Here is a 23207-nt window from a genome sequence, read left to right on the forward strand (position 1 = left end):
CAAACTGCAAGGCACATCACAGGGCTGTTAATTTTTGCCATGCTGCTGGATTATAGTATTACAGAGCCACCAATGTTTTCTCTCCCCTCACAATGAAGAGAAGAAGAGCAGAAATGAATGGTAAGGTTATTTGCTAGCAGAAAGAAGAGCTGGCATTCCACACTCATTTTGCAAACCGAATGGAAAGGATTACTTTTCCAACTCATGGCTGGACAGTGTGGCCCCACCTTGGCAAAGAAGCTAGACAAAATACACAGCTAGCAGTTTTCTGGCCTCAACAGTCAGCTCCTCTGAACTCCAGAGAACAGTCAGGAAATTCCTGAGTTCAGTCTGGGTGAGTGCTGAAGCGTGTTCTTCGTGCAGGGCCTGACTATGCTTGTAAGCAGGTAGATTTTCTTATAAACCTTTACACTCAGGTAAAATACAACCACAAGGGCTAGAAGAAAGCGCTTTGTCTCCCCAGCTTGAGAAGAGAACCTAATGTGTACCTAGTGGCCTACACAGCCCTAAGCAGATAGCTATTATAGATGAAATATTGTGATTGCCTTTCTCTCCTTCTTTCCTTCCGGTTTATTAAGTTCAAGGTCTTGCTATATAGTCCTGGATGGCCTTGAACTCCCAATCCCCCTACTTCAGCCTCCTGAGTGCTGGGATTACAGGTATGCGCTACCATCCACAGCTCTTTATTGCTTTTCTAAATAACTTCTTTCGTGTACGAATATTCCTTCAACTAGGTTATGTGTTCCTAAATGCCCTCCTTTGGTCATGAGCAAGTATAGACTGATCTATATAGCCATGACATAAGCAGGCTGCCTCAGAGCTTCCCACAGGGAAAACTGAAATATTATTATTCTCTTTCTTCACTTAGTCTCTACGTTGAGAATTCCAAGCAGTAAGAGGCAAAGGATAAAGATGAGAGAAGATGAGCCTTTTTGAGAGTCTACCCCTTTGTTGAACGCCACTTTGAAAGGATAGAAGAAGTCAAATGGCAATTTCCAGTCCATTCTGGGTTGGCTTCTTGGAGGGTCTGGTTTCTGTGTAATATCCACAAATTTTACAAGAGTTGTCAAAGATACTTCTGTTCCTTTTTGGGAAACCTATAGAAAGAAAGTGAGTGAGGTTATTGCTTGATACCCATTCATGTAGGCTTCCAACTTGGCTCTATTATTTTTCATGAAGACCAAAAACAAATTGCTTTAAGAAAGACACACTGCCCCCACTCCCCCACCCATATTGGTCCTATGTAGCTCTTCCTATGAGATATAAGAAAATGAGTTTTGTAGCAATAGTTCATGATGCCAGAACTGTGAACAGTTAGGTACCTCGGTTCACAAACTCAACTCTTCCCATGATTCTGGTCATAAACTGAGTTGGATAAGAACTGAATCAAACTCAGTGATTAGGTTCAATGTATATGTGGAAATTTGATTTGGTTCTAGTCCAGTTTGGTTTGTGACCAGAATCATGGAGAGAACTGAGTTCATTAACCAAGGAATCACTGTACATAACTAAAGACTGACTGGGTTATACTCACTTGGGGAGCTCCCTGATACCAGAGAGGCAAGAGGGCAAAACTGCCACTGTTATGTGCTTAGCAGCTCTACTCTATTGGGTCTCAGAAGCCTGCAGGTTCTGAAACAATGCACAAGTACTAATGGAAGCTGTGAAGTATGGTGAAATTTCACTGTAGAAAGAGAGGTAAAATTTCATGGAAAAAGCAAAAGAACTCAGTAAAGTAGACTTAAACAGAAACCAAACCAAACCAAACCAGATTCACAGACTTCTAGGGTTAGAAAGGATCCTCCCAACCACCCACCAACTCAAATAAAATAAAACAGATGTTCCCAGGAGAAAGGACCTTGTCAGGCTAACATAAGTATCTAATCTAATAGATATGGCTTTTGGACTTGGCTGCCACTGATGATGTCAAACAACGGAATCATGTTCATCTAAAAAGTCCCTCTGTTCTGACTCTATGCTTACCAAGCAAACTTCTGGGTGCAATTTGATAGTAAAGAACTATCCTGTGGAACCTAGAAGGAAGACTTTCTTTATTCACCTTCCACCGTTCTGACGCATGTATTACCTGCTATGGTCTTTGAACACAGTAAAGACCAAGCTCTAGGAATGTAATTTTGTCTAGAATAATTTTTGCAGGGGTTGTATTTACTTTGTTTTTAAAACTGTGTATAGCCAGTGCGGGGATAATCTTACACGTAAGATTAGTTCTTTGGATTTTTCTTTATAAACAGTCAAGCTTGTAAGTGACTTGGCATAGGACAAATTTTCTGAGATGCTGAGCCATATACATCCAAGGATAGCCAGCCAAGAAGGAAGTTGCAGAGACTCCTGATTCTAGCCAGGCATCAAAAACTCACTGATCCTAACCAAAGAAAATTAGGAGTTTTATAAGCTGTGAATTTTAGTGGGCTTTAATTTACAAAGGATTGTTAGGACTTTTAACTTTTCCCCGGAGGTTTTATAGTGGAAAGCTCTATATTCAATTTTTTGGAAGCAAATCTGATATTGTTGAAGTATACTGAGTGCTATTTAAAGAATGCCTGGTGAGCTATACTGAAGATAAAAATACTTTGGGATCAAATTAGAACAGGAAATGGATTTTCAGTTTTGGGCTCAGTGTTGCCTAAGAATTAACTTAAAGTGCTGTTCTGACTCTTTTCAGAGCCTTCAGCAGCAGACACAAGAAGCTGCTGCTGGAGTTGGAGTTCTGGCCTCATGATGGAAGAGTAGAGTAGTATTGCATGAGGAAACCCACTGCCAAATACCCAAGCCATACCTACCTGTCTAGTGCTTATTAGTAACAGAACTAATACATTGATCTCTATTTGCCTAATTCTTTTTAAAAATTTTAAGAAAATTTTAATTGAGGAACCTATGGCAGGAAGATCACAAAATCAAACTCTGCCTGGGCAGCTCAGTGACTTAGCAAGACCTTGTCTGAAAATAAATATGAAGGGCTGGGGATGCAGCTCAGTGTGAAGGCCATGGGTTCAATCTCCAGTACCAAAAAAAAGTTTTTTAATTGGCACATAATAGTTGTACAGATTAATAACAGTCCCCAAAAAAGAGAACAAAGAGAAAAGAATGAGGAAATTATTAAGCATGTAATAAAAACTAAATCTTGCAGAACTGAGTTCCAAAAATAAAAAAATCCACAAATCATTAGTATAATGAATGAAGAAAAGACTTCATATTATGGAAATTTAAGACTACTAGGAATAAAAAGCATTTTTTTTTTTTTTTTTTGGTTGTAGTAGTCAGGATTGAATCCAGTGCCTTCACACTGAGCTACAACCCCAACTCCTTTTTTATTTTTTATATTGAGGCAGGTTCTTACTATTTTGCCCAGGCTGGACTTGAACCTATGATCCTGCTCCCTTATTTTCCTGTCTGAAAAAGCAGATAGTACAATAACTTCTGAACTGTAGCATTTGAATGAGAAGACATGAGAAGAATGTCTTCAAAATCTTGAGTGAAAATTTTCAATCTAGAATTTTATACCTAGCCAAATGATCATTTAAGCATGATAATGATGTATGATGATGGCTGAATAAAGTTATTTTTAGACATGAACTAAAGAAAAAAACATACTTATTTGAACCTTTTCTAAAGATTATTACAATATGAGCTCCACCAAAACAAGACAGTAAAACAAATGTAGTGTCCAATAAACAGTGACTCTTGTACAAGTAAGAACAATTCCCAAGATGAAGTAAAGTTCCATGACAAGTGTTGGGTAGTAACTAGTCCTTACTACAGCAGGTTATGGAGGTCTCTATGAAGAAAATACATAGGAAAAAGTGGAACTGATAGATTTTATGGTAAGTTCAACTGTTAGGAAAACTGCACGGAGAGACATTTACATAGCTGTTGGAGAGTATGAAAAGTCTTAGCCACTGGACCAAAGAAAACTAGGAATGAAATATGAGTTAATTATTATTATTAGGAAAAATAAAAGGTTTCACAAAAATTGAGCTACTGTCTCATAAAAATGAAAGACCAAATGTTGGTTTAATAAAGTATTTTGATGTAACTACATTAGGAGGGCGATGGGATGAGTAGAAGAGTGACAAAGCTGAACTCATGAAAATAGAAAGTGAATACATTATCCTTGAAACTGTTAACTCAAAAGCTATGTATATATGGTGCACAGAAATCAAGGTAAATACCAGAATGAACAGCTAAGAGAGACAAAAGGGTAGAGTGATTTCTGGAAAGCAGGATAGTGAGGGAGGTGATGAGACTTTAATTTTTCAGAGATTGGCTATCTTTTTTTGGTTTTGTTTATGGCCTCTAAGGAAATGGTCTTTCATCCTTTTGCACCCTTAAATCAATGGTAAAGCTCATCTCAAGGTTGACACTCTCAGGTACTTTGTAGGCAATGCAAAAGTAGAAAAGAAGAAAGCTCAGGTATATCCACCAAAAATGGGGGAAGAGGTGGAGGAAAATGCATGGGTTAGTGCAAAAGCAAAATACACTGGAGGAGAGTCAACAGGGTACCACATCCAAGATATGAAAGACCTGTGCGAACACCCAAACTAAAAACATCTACTCTCCAATCATCCCTGACTCCTTCCCTCTCCATCTCCACATCCAAGCATTCAACTACCTGTGGCACCCTAAATCTTCGGAGTTCCCTCTACTCAAAGCCCTCACAGCCCCAGCTGGATGCAGGTCCCAGCATACCCAGAAATTCAGTGAATTTCTCCGGCAGTGTTCTGAACCTCCCACAGTATTATTGCCTCACAATGTCCAGGAATGATATCTACCTTGTTCACCGCTCTAGCTCCAGGCATGGTTCTTAATAGAGGTGAGGCACTCAAGCAAGTTTTGTGAGCCGAGTGTGGTGATGTATGCCTGTAATCCCAGCACTTGGGAGGCTGAGGCAAGAGGATCACCGTGAATATGAAACCAGCCTGGGCTACACAGTGAGTTCAAAGCTGGCCTGAACTGCTTAGCAAGACCCTTCTCAAAAAAACCAAACCAAACCAAACAAACAATACAAGAAAAAAATTACTGGAGATAAACTAATATAAAGTAACAAATGATAAGCTATCACAAGATAAAAAGCATGTGTCAGTTAAGATTCAGATCTAACTGACCCTTTAAACTTCCCACCACACAATAAGGAGGATCCCTGAAGGCTGTGCTTAATTAATTCACATATTTATTAATAAGTTTTTTAATGAAATACGTTCATTTTATTTCAAATGAAATACTTATTCACTCATAAAGAAAATTTCTTTGGCTGAGAAGGGTAAGGGGGCAATAGAATAAATAATAGGTATCAAAATACAATGTGATAGGACAAATAATTTCTGGTGTTCACAGTTGAGTGACTATAGTTAATGATTTACTGTGTATTTTGAGATAGAAGAGAATTTTGAATGTTTTCAACACAATAAATGTTTGAAGTGATAAAAATGCTAATTATTTTGATTTGACCATTATATACTATATATATGTATCTAAATACCACCTTGTACCTCATAATTATGTACAGTTGAACTGACACCTGTAATTTCAGCACTCTGGGAGGGTAAGGCAGGAGGATCACAAGTTTGAGCTCAGTGTGGGAAATTCAGTAACTTAGCAAGATCCTCTCTCAAAATTTTAAAAAAGGGCTGGGGATGTAGCTCTGCATGAAGGTTCTGGGTTTAATTCCCAGCACTGATAAAAAAAAGTACAATTATTATGTGTCAATTAAAATTAAAAGTAAATTGGCACCATAATTGTGGGGAGGTTTGGGACATATGCCAGACCATTATCTATTATCCAATTAAAAGGAAGTGAATTGCACTTACAGGGTCACTGGAAATACTGAGCATTATTGGCCCATTTTACATTCTAAGTTTAGTACCACATGCAGAAATTTTGAGTTAAGTTTGGTTTGTTATATTTGAATTCTGAAGTGTAACGTTTTCCATTTAAAGTTTGTATAGACAAAATTACAGAGAATTCACTATTCTGTGTGTAAGCACTGCAAAGACAACTCCCTCCGAGTCGGTTTGCCTCATTTCTTTCATTAGGACAGACAAAGGGCACATAGCCACGTCAGCACATTTCTTTTATCAGTTCTACTGCGTATGGCTGACTTAATTTATATTTACTTCAAGCTGTATTATTTTATGTTACTCCAGAAACTACCACCAACAATTGTTTTATCACTTTGAGATTTGTGGGATTTATGTGCTTCCAATCAATTCACAACACAGCAAAATACTTTGTCCCTAAATAAGATTTACTTTGTAACATTGCAGAGTTTGGATGCAGGTTTTGTTTAGCTTTGGTAAGATGAAAACCCTTTTATTGTGTTACATCTTTATAATCACAATTTTAAGCTATTATATGCTAATGTTCTACATCAAATCATTAAAATACAAATCCCAGTTCTCTTTTTTTCTGTGGTAGTGGGGGATTGAATCCAGAGCCTCAGAGCCTTTCCACTGAGCTAGGTTCCCAGCACTTTTTTTCCAGTACTGGCAATCGAACTCATGACTTTGCACTTGACAGGCAGGCGCTGTGCCGCTAAGCTAAATTCCCAGCACCCCCAGCACTTTTTGTTTTATTTGGAGACTGGGTCTCACTAAGTTGCCAAGTTACCCAGCTTAGGCTAGACTTGAACTTGTGGTCTTCCTGCCTCAGCTTCCCACAGTTCTGCGATTGCAGGCATGTATGACCACTCCTGCCTTATCTACTCTTTTTCAATAAGGACAAATGTATATTTGATGAAGAAGCCCAGGCAAGACTTTAAATTTCCTCATTTTAAGAGGTTAATGAAGGTATTAGAATTTTCAGTGAGTCACAGAGAATGAGTATGTTACAGAAGTAATGTGGTTCATGTGTTAGGTTACATGTTTTAACATGGAACATTGAATAAACTTTAAAAAATTCTATTAAAAAAAGTTAAATAATTTTTAAAAAGCCAATAAACTGGGTGAGTATTTTCTATACAGGGTATTAAGGAAAAGATCCATGGGTAGAAAAAAGTATTTTTATAGTCTGATAACTCATTAAGAGATAAAGGAAAATAGTTACTGATGCTTCAGAAAAAGAAAGACTTTAGTAACAGAAACTCTACTGATAGTCATGGTGGTCAAGTTCACTGCTGTACCTTCTCAGAAGAGATGTCAGTTGATACTGTCTAAGACATAGACAGAAAGGAGAAACAGAACTTTTTCTTACCACTTGTCAGCCTGTTTGCTTGTAGCAATTATGTCTAAAATTTAATGTTGAATTACTCTTAAATTATTTTGTTTAGTGTTCTTTATCTTTCCCAGTATACTGCCTTTTCCATTATGAGACTATACTAGACGTCCTGGCTTCTGGACATCAATAAATCCCTATAAGCTATATGAAAAGTGTTGTATATTTTTCTAGTAAATCAGTAATTCTCAACACATTCTCAATGGGGTCCACATGATAATCACTAAAACCATCCAGGCCTGGTGGTACACATTTGTAATTCTAGCTATTTGGGAGGCTGGAGGCCAAAGCATTGCAAATTCAAAGCCAACCTGGACAACTTAGTCTCTGTCTTAAAATAAAAAATAAAAAGGTTGGGTAAATAACTTAGTATAAATCACCCTTGGGATCACCCTAGTACTTTAAAAAAAAAAGTAGTTTCTTTAGCTTTGTATTTGTCTACAGATATAAAACATAGCCAATTTTCCATTATAATAAATAAATGTATGAAATAATATAATTAGTCTTGAAATCCAGACAGAGATGAATCTTCTAAGTGTTTTTTAAACAGCAAATTGTGACTGATTATTGGGTTGTGTCTAGCATTTTGAGCGGGGAACCCATGACAGAATAAACTAGAATAGAGTAGAAAATATCACAGTATGCACTGCATACAGTAAAGATATGATTTTATAAAAATGTATTTCAGTTTTATATGTATGTATGTTGTAAGCCGGGTCATGATGTATAAAATCCACTGCTCCAATATCTATTTTTGTTTTTTTTCTATTTTTCATCAAATCTCCTTCATATGCTACTTGTATGGAAGCCTGGAACCAAAGAAGTTATGATGACAAAAGTAATAATGATGAGCAATATATACTGAGTATTCTATATATATGATTAATTTATAAAACTGGAAGAGAAAACTTATAATTAGAGAAGTAAAATAACTTGATTTAGACCTGTTCAACTCAAAGCCCATACTTGCCAGCTGTGGTGGCACAGGACTGTCATCCCAGCAATTGGGAGGCTGAGGCAGGAGGATCACTACAAGTTCAAGGCCAGTCTGTGCTACAAAATGAGTTCAAGGCCAGCCTGCACTAAATAGTGAAACCTATCTCAACAAACAAACAAACAAACAAACAAACAAACAAACCCATGCTTGCCACATCTATTATAGGCAGTAGATCTAGATAATCTGAAATGCAGGTGATTCCCTTGGTGATACATATGAATAGGGTCTATACTGTTAAGATTTTCAAGAGTAGCCATCTGGATGTCTAGGTAAGACTTTCTGATTTTTACATATTGGCACAAATTAAAATAACTAAAAACCAAGCTGAAACAAAATAAAAACCACCTTGCAGCCAAACAAAACAGATTTACAGGGTGAATACGTCAGCAGGGTGTTGGTTTGCAACTCAGCTTTACGTTTTATATCACTGTTCAGGCACACTGAGCAGAGTGATACAGCCTAGGGGAGACCACTGTCAACTATAAGCTTTCAAAGAATGATAGTGGGGGACGGGAAGAACCTCAAAATACACAGATTCTTTAAGTGTGACTATTTTTCATTTTGGGAGCTATGGAACACATACACTAACTTTCTTTGGATAAACTACTGCTATTTTGAGAACAAAAAAAACACAAGAAATCCTCAGAGACAAGCCTGTGTGGTTATGATTTAAAATTAAAGGATAAAGAAAAAGTGAGTAAATATGTTTATATGATTTCTTCATAGAGTCTTTTTTTTAGTACTGAGAATCAAACTCAGGGCCTTGAGCTTGCCAGGCAGGCGCTGTGCCACTGAGCTACACCCCTGGCCCCTATGATTTTTAGAGCAAATTTCCATTTAAGATTGAAGAGATAAAAGAAAATCTGTATAGAGGCTGGGGATTTAGCTCAGCGGTATAGCGCCTACCTGGCAAGTGCAAGGGCGTGAGTTCGATTCCTGGTACCGGGAAAAAAAACCAAAAAAACCCCCCAAAAACAAAATAAACAAAATCCCTATAGGTGGTAAAATTATCTTTATTTAGAAAAAAGTACTTGCAAGTGATTAACTTTTTTTTTTTTTTTGGTACCAGAACTGAATTCACAACCTCATGTTTTGCCAGGGAGATGCTGTGTCACTGAGCTATACCCCAAGATTAACTTTTGTAATATAACACTACTATTTCATAACTTCTTATACTTTTACAGGGGCATGGCATCTTTCGTGGAGATGAGCTGGTCAAGTCAGGCCATAGAGTAAAAAACTTACACAGTCAAAATTATCTTCACAAATTCTTTAAAAACCCTATGTAATAGACTGGTTTTTTATATATTACCCTTCTTCTCAGTAAGTTCAGGACAAATTTACTTCATCATTGGAATAGATAATATCCAGTTGTACATGAATGAAACAAAACTGAAACTCAACTGTCACTCAGGCCAGGAAGACTGAATGTAAAACGTGGTTTTGTAGGGAAGGCAAAGTAATTTGAAAAGCAAACTTTTGCTAACTACTGAAAAAAAGATTTCGGTTAAAATATCTAGAAGAAAGAGGCACTGAGTGGCTTTAATTCAGAATCAGAAAATTTGGAAAATAAAAAGAACATTCCTGTGGGTGCCTTCCCCAAAACACAGGAACTCATAAATAGTCAAAGTATAGTTTAGAAAATTTGAAAATGGATTCAGTGCAGGATTTGTAACAGATTAAATGAATCTTAAAAAACGCCAATCCTTTCTTAGGGAAAGAATGGAGTACTTTTAGTAATACAGTTTCTAGTAACCTGAGTGTTAATCTTAATTTGTAGCCCTAGAGAACCAAGTTGCCTAACCCTACTTTGAAGGAGAGGTAAAGATATTTTACTTCTGACCCAAATGTAGGCTCAAGTTTATTTACCTTCTGGGATGTAAATATAATACAAGACAGGAATCTCAATTTGTTTTACTTTTCATTAAAAGTTAATAAACTGACACACAAGTTTATACATGGATCATTTCACTATGACCTAATCATTTTTAAGTAAAATGAAAATAACATGCTTTTGAAGTTGTAAAGCTAAAGTTCTAATATATATCTGTTTACAGATTAAGGCACTAATTTAATAGAATACAACGAACTAAGAATTGGCGACCATAAACTAATCGTACCACTAATTTTAATGGCAACCTATAAGCTCAAAGACTCTAATAATTGTGTCACTGTCAGAGTGAACACATACTTACAGAATGTGTATTCTGTGGTTCAATTAATCAATACAGTAATAGTGGTAGAATTATTTAAAAGAAATTACCCTACACTGTAATCTGGGACAGAAATTTTAAAAATATTGAGAAAAAATGGATATAGGTTGTATGCACCATGATAACATTTTAATAAGCAAGCAGGGAGGATCCTGAAAATTAACTAGGTCAGCTCACTCTAAGCAAACATTGGTAACATAAAATGGTTCTCAGAAGTTAAAAAACAATCAGATCATTAAATGAGTGATAAAGCAATACGGACTATGTAAGGCTTAGTGGTTCTTTAGAAGTCATGACTTACCTGTATGGACTTGCATTGGTATAGGAATCGGGCTCCTGACACATGGGCCTGTGGGTTGGACTGAAGGCCTAAATATGCCCACAACACCTGGATCTCCAGAGAAATTGGTATGAAACAGCAGGAAGAACAGTTCATGGCCTGCAGAAGGTAAAGAAACACCTGCTTGAATGGCCTGATGGTTGCCTATAGTCATTTATGATGTATTACTGAGACATTATCTGTTAAGCCTTATAAATACAGAAGGCAGTATGGCCTAAGGGAAATACACACAGATTCACAACAGACCATATTATTGTTCTTTATCTTAAAAAATTATAATTGAACATTCAAATTACCAACACAGAAATTAACAAAATGTGCAATGTTTGTAAGAAATGCTCAGTGAGTAATGCAGAATCACTATTGGGTTTTTTTTTTTCTTTTTGAGACAGGGCTTGCTATGCAGTTCAGGCTGGCCTTGAGTTTACTTTGTAGCCCACGCTGGCCTTGAACTCCCAACAGTCCTCCTGCCTCAGCCTCCCGAGTGCTAGGATTAGAGACATGTGCCACCATGCCCGGTACACAGTCATTATTCTGAAATATCAAGACAGCCATTTCTGGCTCAGGATGACATTGCAGAACCTGGATAAGTAACATGTGACCACAGAAAGACAGTGATGGAAGGCAAAGCTGGGTGGAGATATGGCAGATAAAGGTGTTCAACTACACAGAACATTCTGCAGGAAGTGCAAGAACACAAAATGTCTCAACAAATTTTGAAAAATCAAAATCATTTATCTTCTTTAGCCACACAGAATAAAACTAGAAATCAGTATGAGGAACTTTGGAAGTTGTACAAATACATGGACCTAAAAAAATACAGCTCATCCAAGTAATGATGGCCAACATCAAAAAAATATAAATAAAACGATTTCAAGTAAACAACCTAACAATGTAACTCAAAGAACTAGAAAAGAACAAACCAAACCTAAAATCAGAAGAAATAACAAAAATCAGGGCAGAAATAAGCAGGGACCAAAAAATACTACAAAAGATTGACAAAATGAATAGTTTTTAAAAAATTATATATAAAAAACCTACAAAACTTTAGCTAGATCAACCAAGTAAATAAAAGCCCCAAATAAATAAAATCAGAAATAAAAAAGGAAACATTATAGTTGAAAACATGGAAATACAGATTATCAGGGATGCTTCTGGACAACTACACACCAACAAATTAATGAGAAATGCTCCAGCTTTAAAGCTTTAATATTAGACTGGCTAAATGTGAAGATTGCACTGATTCCGGGTTATTTTAATAAGATATTTTAATGTATGGTGAACCATTAACTAGAAGAAAATGAGTCATTGTCAGAAAGTGTATTTCTCTCCTTACTGAAACACTGCAGCTTCTGTTGAGGATACTGGTCCACCCTCCTTTCTGAGCTGGGTTAGCATTACCAAAGATGGCAACATGCTCTGGTCTGGGGCCTCCGTGAAGAATCTGATAAATCTCGTTCTGCAGCTTGCTACAGTCCAACTCCTTCAGCCTGTAATTGAACAGTATGGTGTCTGATGTCCAGTGGTAAAAACAGTATAACCCCCTTAGTATATTAATCCAAACATTAGAAACAGCACTACAGATTATAGGAAATAATTCTTAGTAGGTATTAAGGGCTGTCAGAAACTCTTAGCAATAAAGTATTATTAAAGATTATTCCAACTATTTTCTAAACTGTCATTTAAAATATTTGAAAAGTTATCATATCAATATATTCTCTAAAAGCTGTAACAAAATTATGGGGAATGTTGCAGAAGTGAAGAATTACCTGAACTTGCATCCAGATATTGCATTCATTCCAAACTGTACTTTATGTCTTTTAACTGAGCAAATTCCATTTCCCTGGCTCTGCAAGAGGGTCATCTGAGATAGAAAAGTGATAGTTAAGGAGATCATGACAGGAAAAGAAAGTAGGCACAATTGGAAGATTTATGCTTTCAGTCTCCTTAAAACACTATTTATATTTTATTACTATATCATGATATTTAAGTAAAAAAAAATCTGCTCTTTCTCTTTAGTAGTTAAAAAAATACAATTACTGTTTTCCTAAAAAATGGTTCACCATACATTAAAATATCTTATTAAAATAACCCCAAATCAGTACAATCTTCATTTAGCGAGTCTAATATTAAAGCTTTGGGTGTTTTGTAGCACCTACAATATTTGGTAAAGAAAGTGCTGTTTTAAATACTTAAAGAATGAGAGCAACTCAATTGGAAAATCCAGATCAGCTGCTGCAACAGTTCTCATTAAGCTGCAACAGGCCACCCAGCTCAAAAAAAGGATACCGAATGACTGACGTCACCAGTTAGAACCAATAGTGGCTTCCCGACAATATAGCCAGGGTTACCACTTCTAGGAACAGGAACAGAAGCAGTTGTGCTTTGCTGAAAAGCCTGCAGAAAGTGAAGAAAAGTCAAATGTGAGAAGCATGTTTTCCCAACTCCCACTGCCTGGCTTCATTATCTTTCTTAAAGGCAATGCAATACATGGGCTGCAATGAACAATCTGGCTTCCTTCCAGTGTAGCACTTTGTAATTTATATTTGTGTTTCCTTTTTTAGTCCCTTCACTAAATAAACCCTGAGTAAACTAAATGTTGAAACTCACTATACGCTAATTCAGAACCAAGGATCTACCAAGGATCTTTTAACCTTATTCTCAAAAATTATTATCATGGGGCTGGGGATTTAGCTCAGTGGCACAGCGCCTGCCTGGCAAGTGCGATGTCGTGAGTTCGATTCCCGGTACTGGAAAACAAACAAACAAAAAATTATTATCATTTTATAGGTATGTACTGTCTGGCTAAGACCAGAGGAATTTAAATGTAATTAAAAATACATTTTAATAAAGTATAGATGCTCTACAGATGAATTGTGAGACATAGGTCTTAGCTGATCACGCAGAACTTTGCTGTACTCAAAAAGAGGAAAGACAGAAGAAAGCCAAAAGGTAATGATCTAGAAACAGGCTCAGTGGGGAAGTAAAATGATATATGTCCAAAAACACAAGAAAATCTAGTTAAAAATTCCCACAGGGTGTTGGCTGAGTTTATGGTTCAAAACGACTATTTTAAAAAAGAGGTCTGATTTTCTTCCTTCTCCTCCCTTCTGTACTGGTGATTAAATACAAAGCCTTCTCAACTACTTCCCCAGCTATTTGAAACTATCTTGTTGAGCCATTAGGTTGCCCTGGCTGGCCTCAAACTTTCAATCTTTTTGTGTTAGCCTCCCGGAGTGCTAAGATTACAGAGGTGTGTCACCATTAAAATTAAGGGTTCTGATTTGAGTGCTGCTTTGCTGGGAGCCAGACAGTCAAGAGAAAATATTAATAAATATGTGTTGAATAGCAACGACTTAATAGATAAATTAAGAAATGTTGACACATTTGACAGATTGTATTAGGACTCTCTACTCTTTTTTTTGAGGTCTAACTATGTAGTTTGGTCTGGCTTTGAACTCACTATGTAGGTCAGGCTGGCCTTGAACTTGCAGATGATCCTCATGCCTCAGCCTCTCAAGTGCTGGGATTACAGGGGTGTACTACCCCATCCAGCTCTGGACTTCATATTCTTATACTATTTTGCATTCACTACAGAAGCAGAGAGCTATTTCTAACCAGATACTTTTTGCCCTCTTGATCCCTTACAGAAGGGCTCTAACCCTAAAGTGAATGATGAAGTCTTGTTGTAAGGAAACAACTGGTTCAACAGTCAGATTGATTTGTCTAAAACTGACAGAAACTTTCTGGATTCCAAAGGTTCCATTGGTTTCTATTTCATAGGTGACCTGAAATGCAAAAGAAGAATGAATTAATAAAATGATGGAACTGATTATGTTTAGGACAGAAGGTTTTCTTTTTACCTGTCTTAAATATGGCAAACAAAAATACTATAAAAAGATAAACATGACTTCAATTTTATTTGCACATGGAAAAAAAAGACCAAAACAGCCCTCTGGAAGAGCTCATGGAGAGATAAATTTAAGAAAAGTAAGTTTTACCTATGAGCAGAGGAGGGCAAGTACTACAATCAGAGGTACATGTGGGACAGAAACCAGGTTACTTGGCCCTCATACTGTTGGGATATAAATAAAGACAGTACCTGGGGGTACTGAAGTCATAAGCAACAGAAGGTAAACTTAAGTTTCTGAGCACAGTCTGTCAAGTGACACTATAAGATAATTCTTACTTCTCTAGGTTAGATTGACTAGAAGAGAGAAGAACAAGTTGATTAATATATTTGAAACTATTAGATGATACTGACTTTGTCAACAAAAGAAATCTGTCAGTAAAAGCCAGCAGCAGGGCAAAGGAAGAAGAGTCACTGGAATACTGGAGGATGCTGGCAATGGGCATAAGGGAAGTATGGTAGGGAGGAAGGCAAGGCTCAACTCTTAACACCTTAGCTCAAAGTGAGTTCTGTGAGGCTGAACTTCTCACATGTTAAATTTCAGGAAATGCATAAAACTTCATGTGGGGTTAGTTTAGTACTTTCTGGAAGGTGAAACACCTATGGCAATACTGATCAACATGTAGCAGTCTAGAATCTGAAATCAATAAGCCTACCTGAGAAACAGCATTCTGACAAGTGTTTCCAGCCAACAGAGGAGGACTGGCCTGGGAGCTAAGTGTTACAGGAACCTGGAACTGGTAAGGGAAACAGGCACATCAACCGAAATTGAGAGGTGTATTTTCTGTTTTAGCTATATCTTATATCAAAATGAGTATTCTTTCCTTGGTCATCATTTTTCTCTCTTTCCATTGCCAGCCTACGACTTAAACTCAGAAGTCAATCTAAATCAGTACATCTCAAAACATACTTCTAGAACACTTCTATTAGCTCTGAAATAAGAGCTTCATGGTCAAACACATTTTAGAAATACTATATTCAGCACTCCTTTCTTAGATATCAACAAGGGTGTCTAGCATTAAAAGACCCCAAGAAGCCCATCTTAAATGTAATGTGTAACTTCATTTGACTTAATGTTTTCTGGAATTAGCTAATATCACATTAATCTCTACTTCATATGAAGATATTAATCATATTTACTACTGCTTTAGATCCATACTTGGTTGTGATACATCACACATTTTTTCCCCACTATTACAATCTAAACTGAAATTGCTTCAGATGCCAAGAGGCCAGACATTTTTTTCCCCTTTTTCTGGATAAATAGCATCATACCTTCATATTCTGCAGATCAGTCACACCTTGTGGCACCTAGAATAAATGAAGAGTGGAGACGTAAATATGCATATCCCTTTCATAAAAATCGCTAAGGGCTGGTGGTTTCCTATTACCACAATATACTCTGATGGTGGTGGGAAATAAACGTATTACAATGCTTTGCTTCTGTTCTCCCACCTCACTCTTCCTTATATTAATATGCCAAAGACAGATTTGAGATTGGATAGACTTGACTACCTGTGTTGAATGAGCTCTACTGAATAGTGACAGCAAGAAGTTTGGTGAAACAGTGAGGTGTTTACTCCTTCCTAATCTCCCCTAAGCCCATCCTATTAGCCAGGAGAGTGACAATGTCTTATCCTGGATATAAACCCCTAATTCTTTCATTTTTCTTCAGATGATAGGGTTTTTAGGCCCTCTACCTTTTATGTGGCTCTTGGAGATTTTAACTTCAAGTTCATTGGTGTCGCACAACAGTGGGAAGCATGTTGGTTTCAAACTCACAATGGTGACAAGAGTGGGGAGAGGGGGACACCCACCTTCAAGACTGTGAAGTTATAGTAAGAGACAGCATCCAGGGCTGGATCCAAGGTACAACTACTTGCCAGGTTCTTGAAGACATGAATGCAGGTTGTACTTTTACTCTCTAGGAAACCTAAAAACACAAAGAAGGCAGTGGCCAATAGGAAAGCATATTTAATCAGCCAAAAATGCTGGTCCTTCTGTCCTGGACTCACCTGCAGGATTGCTCTTAGCACAAACTCCCCCAGCTCCCACTCCTGCAGGCTGCCTCAGCAAGCTTGTTACAGACCACTTGGGAAAGTAAGTCAGAATGGGATCTCCAGCCTGAATAAAATATAGGAGACATTTTTTCCCACAGTAAGACTAGACTGAATTGTACCAGACAGAGAAAATGAAAACAAAGGTTAAAAGTTTGTTTACATGGGTAACACTGTCCTCCAAAAGAGCCAACAATCCTTTACCTGTTCTAGAAAAGAACCACAAAGCTACCTTGCCAGTTGTCTTCTATGAGAGAAAAAACTGAACAGTTCCATCCCCTTCTTCAGGCTCACCTTGTAAAAGGGTGGTGGCGGCTGCAACTGCAATGTTGAAATGAATGAATCACCTCCAAACTCTGCAGCCAGGGCTTGGAAATTGGTTGCATTGACCTTCTGGAGCTTCTGGAAATAGTTTAAATTTGCTAAAATGTTTTCAAAAAGAGAAGTTTAGATAAAAGAAGAAATTTATTTTTAAGTATCTGGCATGCCAGGTAACTAAAATTTCTTTCAGCTTACATAATGATTATATTCATTGTACAGAGTTGGTACACAACACGTCTAAATTCTTTTTTTCATCTCATTCTCCACCCTCCACCTCTTGGTCCCTTTCTCTTTTACAAAAGACCTATCTCCTTTTTAGGTAACTAATTTTTAAAAATGTATTTATTGAAGCATATAATACAAGAAGTGATATGTATGAATGCACTAAATATAAACTCAAAAGTTAAGTTTCACAAATCCATATACTATATTGCCACCACCCAGATCAAGTCATATAATATTTTCCTGTAAGATTTCAAATCAATATTCCACTGCTAGAGACAATAATTAATTCAGATTTCTATCACCTCTTATTTGGAACCTGTTAAAAGGATCAATGGACGCGCCTCCACTCTAAGTCTCTAATTGCCGAGAGTAGGTATGATTAGCAATTTGTGATGAAAAAGGAGTAATGGTCCTATTCGATCCACACCAGATGAGTCTCTGACACAAGATGGTACTGTTTCCACAGGAATACGGTAAAGTTAGAGATAATATCTGATATGTTCCCCGCAATCTTCCTGTTTCCTCTAAACTTCAACTGACCAGTTCTATACTGTACTAATATATCCAGCTCTGAGTAGTACTCTGTCACAAACTTAATTTGTTCTACAATTTTGGAATAGGTGGCCACTTTTGTGTTTGTGTGGGAAAGATGGCCACAGTTGTGTTTGTCACCTGAAGAAAAATTTGCAAACAAAAACAAAATTTTGTCAAATACTTCTGTCTGCAAACCAAATAGTTTGTGAACAAAAGTGAGCGTGAACCGAGGTACCACTATGTATAGATTAACTGGTTTTATTTCTTTTCCTTTATAATTCTACAGTCAAGATTTCAGACACCTAAAAAGGGTCTTTTCTCTAACAATTATATTCTTTCTCTTAGAACAGTGTATACATCTATCCAAGTGCCTGCAGCCACCTCTTTATAGCAAGCACTTCATAACCAAGGGAGATGCAGGATAGCACATGATAGATAGCACTCTGCTTTCCTACTCCAAGTTGTCGCTAACCTGAAAAAAGAATAGAGCAAAAACATGCTCCCGGCTCCCTTCTTTCTTCAAATAATTATTGTCACTTGGACAGAGTAAAACTGGTAACAATACCTGAGTCACTAAAAGCTAATGAGGATGCCCCATTAAATAAGCTTGACCTTTATTCTCCATAATCACAACATCTCAATTATTTAACTTTTCAGTCAAATTAACCCATATTATTGGTCAGTTGAAGTTTAGAGGCAAAGGGAAGATTGGGGAGAACAGATCACATATTATCTCTATCTTTATCAATGGTACAGAAACTGTACCATTTTGTATTAGAAACTCATCTGATGTGGATCAAACAGGAGCATTATCATGTTCCTTTTTTCATCACAAATTGCTAATCATACCTTTTCTTCACCATCAGAGAGTTTGAAGTGCCTTTTTCATACTACACATGAATCCATTCCTCAGCCTCATTCAAGAAAAGTTCACTGACATAATGATACACGATTACTATGGAAATAGCCATATTTCTCAGGTGTTGTTGGGGAGCTGCTGATCTAGGAACTGTGTGTAGGACGGTATGGGAAGCAGGAGAGGAGAATACAAAAAGGATGTTATAGTAAGTAGATGTTATAGTAACGGCCCTACAACATACTCACAGATCTAGAATTTACATAGCAATAGAAAATTTGGAAAGAAAAGGACAACCTCATTAAGATGAAGAATTCATGGGGATGGAGGTACAGACAGCACAGTGGCAGAGCACTTGCCTAGCATGTACAAAGTCCTGGGATCATTCCCCAGTGCTACCAAAAACCAAACCAAACCTTGCTCCCTTTACTTTTACCACTCACAATTTAAATGGTCGTGGGGCTCCTGATCACTGTTTTCAAATTCATGTCTTCCCAGGCCAAAAACTGTTTTCTGAGACCAAAATACTCTTGTAATTTCTTTTCTAAAATCAGATAAATCAGTCCATTGATTTTCAGGATTTAAGAGACATTTACATTTATTTTTTGTGAAAACACTGCTTGATAGACATTTTAAAAAGATATATCAGCTTCCTATTTTTAGAAATGTATAGTTGTCACTAGCAAATTTCTAAATCCATTTAAAAAAAAATAATAACCACTGTGTATCTTTACTGCACTCTACAGTTACAGAATGTTTCCACAACCAGGGCCAATGATATAAATTTCTCATCTTACAGCTGGAGAAATGAGCCTAGAAATAAGAGATTTGCTCAAGTCTATGGAGCTTGTTAGAAAATAGCAAGACTGGGCCGGGGATATAGCTCAGTGGCACAAGCACTTGCCTGGTAAGCGTGGGGTCCTGAGTTCGATTCCCGGTAAACAAAACAAAACAAAACAAAAAAACCAGCAGGACTGAAATCCTAGGCCAGTGTTCCTTTCTGTACCCTACTGCTTCATGAAAACAAAACAAAATCAAGGTTGGCATAGACACATTTGTCAAAAACATTTATTATTTGGTGCCTACAGTGTGTTAGGCAGACTGTAGCAAGTTGGGGAGATAGTCTGTGATTAGCTAAGAAGTATGATTAAAAGTATTGAATTAAAGTTGTATATGAGCCATCTGATCCTCAGCCTGTAATGCCTAGCAAATTGCCAATGTTATCTAAGGGGTTGGGAGTGAGAGTGAGCAGGGGAAGAGATAGAAGGAAAAAGGGTGACACAGATTCAAAGAACAAAACCAAAAAGTTTAAAAAAGAAACAGCCAAAGACAAAGCCACATCTCAATAAAATGTCAGATAATAAGAGCTAACACATTTCTACTCACAGTTGTTCACGTGGACACAAAACTGTCTGATGCCATTTGAATCCATGAAAACTCTCGAAGGAAATGGGGAATTACTCCTGAAGATAAGCGAGTTCTCTACACACACCCAACTTGAAGATCTGTGAGGAAAGAGGATCAGGATACATTTAGGAGGCAGAGGTAGGTCTAAAGCACAGTGCTCTGCAGACGTCAGAAGCCAAAGACAGTGTTGGGTAGCTACAGCACAACACCCAACGTCCACTGGACGCTCTGTTCTACACAATCAAAAAAAAAGGTCATAGCTGGGATAAACCAAGAGGGCAAGGAAGTATTAAAGCTAACTTTTCCTACTTCCAAATATTATCCATTGTAGGCCCCAATCCCCTTCAGGATTCAAGCTGAGCACCCCAGGTCACCTTACGCTGCCTGGAAGGCAGAAGGAGAACACAGTCCTCGGATGGAGAAGGTAGCAGTCTCTGTCGCAGCAGCAGTTTAGATCGCACGCACCAACAGTCAAATCACAGACACAGGACGGTAAGACTGTGGAAACACAACAAAACGTAGAGAGGGCTGAGGACCCCCCAAAGCTTCCAAGTACTATTTCCCTTTCTTCCGACAGCCCCAGTTCTCGCTTTATGGCAAGTGAACTTTTTTTTTCACCGAATTTCAGATCTCAAGTCAACAGCTCCCGCCTCACAACCCTGCCCTCACCTGGAAAGAGGTCCACAGTCCTGTTCTCCGGCGCCGAGGAGGTCACGACAGTGGGGCCCATCGTGGAGAGCCCAGGAACGCCCTGGGGAGTTGGAGACCCCACTGCGGAGGGCTGCAGGGTCCCTCCCTGCGCAACTGGCTTCTGGACGGAAGAGGTGGGCGCTGCACGTGATAGGAAGGAAGAGGGCTGAGGACGGGCGCCTTCGGGCAGCATCAGGAAGAACACCGGCAGCAGCACAAGCTGCGAGGCGTACATGGAGCGGTTGAGAAGCCAGAGGGTCCAACGTCTAACTCCCGCGGTCCCGACGATGCTAGAGAGTGGGTGGGAGGGGTCGCACGACATCCGACGTTGTCCATCTGCTCATTGGCTCGTGGCGACTGCGGGAGAGATTTTCAGCCAATAAGAAGCAGGATTGTTAGCGCTCTCTCAACGCCCTGAAGCCCGGCCCATTTCCTTAGGCCCGCCGGGCACTGCCTCTTGTCGCCTGGCAACCGCCGCGTGCCAAGGAGGCCTTGCTGCATCTTCCCGCTGGATGGCAGTAGGAGTTCGGCGGACCGACCGCGACACCGAGTCTCGCGCAGACTTCAGCGCCCAGGGTGAGTCTTTCCTTGGTGCAAGGAAAACTCCGAGGCCGGAACTAGAATTGCATATCCTTTTCATCCTGGATTTCTGGGGCGAGAAACTCGTTCTATTGGTGGGATAATGTTCTTAGGAAAGGAAATACAAACGTTAAAAGGTTTTTAAGATATTTACCTTAAAAAAATGTCTTCTCGGGGCTGGGGATTTAGCTTAGCGGCACAGCGCCTGCCTGGCAAGCGCGAAGTCGGGAGTTCGATTCCCGGTACTGGAAAAAAAAAATGCCTTCTCTAACTGTAATATTTTGGGGAAATACATTGAGTAATGCTTCTTAAATTTTAACATTGAGGAATTTCTGTTTAAAACTTCAGAAAATGCATCTTATCATTAAAAGTGGACTGAATATTGCACAAAATAGAGAAGGGAGATTAGGAATAAGGACAGAGTAAGGAAAAGTATGAAGAAAGAGAAAGTTAAAAACGAAACATTTTGTAGATGAGAAGAAAATAAGAAATAGCAAAAACAGAAATAGCAAGTGGTGGAGAAAAAACTAGTATTTTGCCATTGTAAACGTCACATGTAAAACTCTGGAATACCTTTTTGCTTTCCTCGGAAGTAGCAAGCCTCTTCCAAGTATCTAAAACAGAAACATCCAGTCAGATTTTCTGCATTCTTGGGACCACCCGAGCTGTATCTGCACTATGTGTTAGAAATATGCCGTGTGACAAGGGGCTGCGTTTATTTTACATTCTAATTCAAAGTTAAATAACCATAGTTGACTAGTAGCTATTGTATCAGGTAGTATCATTGTATTGTGTTGGGCTCTAGATCAATATCTCAGTTCTCTAAACCCAATATTTTCCTATCTCCATAGTTCTGGAATATTTGTTATTTGGTTTGGCGGTATAAATTAAGAGGTGTTGGGGCTGGCAATATAACTCAGCGGCACAGCGCCTGCCTGGCAAGCACAAGGTCATCAGTTTGATTCCCGGTACCAAAAAAAAAACCAAAAAAACAAAAAACCAAAAAAACAAAAAAAGAATTGAGTATTTTACTGGCAAGCGCAAGGTCCTGAGTTCAATCCCCGGTACTGAAAAAAAAAAAAGGTGTTAAGAGTTATCTAAAATCTAGCACATTGCTTAAAATTTAGTCAATTTCTACCTTTCCAAGTGAATCACTGAGGCAGATAAGTTTTAGGTCACATGAACTTCCTTACATTCTCAGTCAAGATCTTAATTTTCTAATATTTTGAAGTCAGTACCTAAAGGTATCTGTATTAAAAATATTCTCAAACATATGTGATGGGTGATGAACTGCTATGAGCAATACCCATTTGTGCTTTGTCTTGAACATTTACCTATCCTGTTAATAATTTCCGTCAGAAAGGCCAAGTTCACGTTACTCAGTTACATGTATTTATCAGAATGTAAGATGTATAACATATTGTGTCTATCTTGTTCACTGGTGTATCCCTTGGGTAAGACAGTGAATAGGACATGTTAGATGTGCATTAAGTATTTAAGAGATCTATTAAAGACTGCTTTGTTGAATTCTTTAGATCTGTTAGGAATATGTTTTATTTCACGATTATATGTCTTTCTGTAACATTTCTGTTGAATATCTGGTCATTTTAGATTTCAAAGTTTAGAATTCAAATTGCAGCTCTCAATCAGGTTTAAGTTACCCCTGAATTCGTTAGTGTTGGCAAAAGAGTCCATTGGTTGAAGTAATTGCAGGGTTGAGTGAGAGAAAATGATTCAGAATCATCTGAATTGCTTTTTCTTATTTTCAATTTTAGCACTTGAAAAAATTTTTAGAATAGTTAATTTTTTCTTTTTCTGTCTTGTTATAGTTGATAAAAAGATTATTCAAGT

At 37.9% G+C, this 23207-nt stretch overlaps 1 protein-coding gene across 1 annotated transcript; it reads right to left on the reverse strand.

Annotated features, from left to right (window-relative positions):
- Positions 1 to 5: 5 nt before the first annotated feature.
- Tctn3 (tectonic family member 3) lies at positions 6 to 21328 on the reverse strand. The gene is made up of 14 exons (XM_005407554.2): positions 20757 to 21328; positions 20462 to 20585; positions 20067 to 20185; positions 17039 to 17166; positions 16703 to 16811; positions 16505 to 16620; positions 15963 to 15998; positions 15344 to 15424; positions 14440 to 14565; positions 13067 to 13174; positions 12547 to 12641; positions 12114 to 12267; positions 10739 to 10876; positions 6 to 1097 (listed from the first exon to the last, which is right to left on the reverse strand). The coding sequence occupies exons 1-14, from the start codon at positions 21097 to 21099 to the stop codon at positions 861 to 863; spliced, it is 1914 nt and encodes a 637-aa protein (XP_005407611.1). The 5' UTR covers positions 21100 to 21328; the 3' UTR covers positions 6 to 860.
- Between the last annotated feature and the right edge of the window lie 1879 nt (positions 21329 to 23207).

Source organism: Chinchilla lanigera, unplaced genomic scaffold, assembly GCF_000276665.1.
Source record: "Chinchilla lanigera isolate Chin_1 unplaced genomic scaffold, ChiLan1.0 scaffold00106, whole genome shotgun sequence".
In the NCBI taxonomy this organism is placed as follows: domain Eukaryota; kingdom Metazoa; phylum Chordata; class Mammalia; order Rodentia; family Chinchillidae; genus Chinchilla; species Chinchilla lanigera.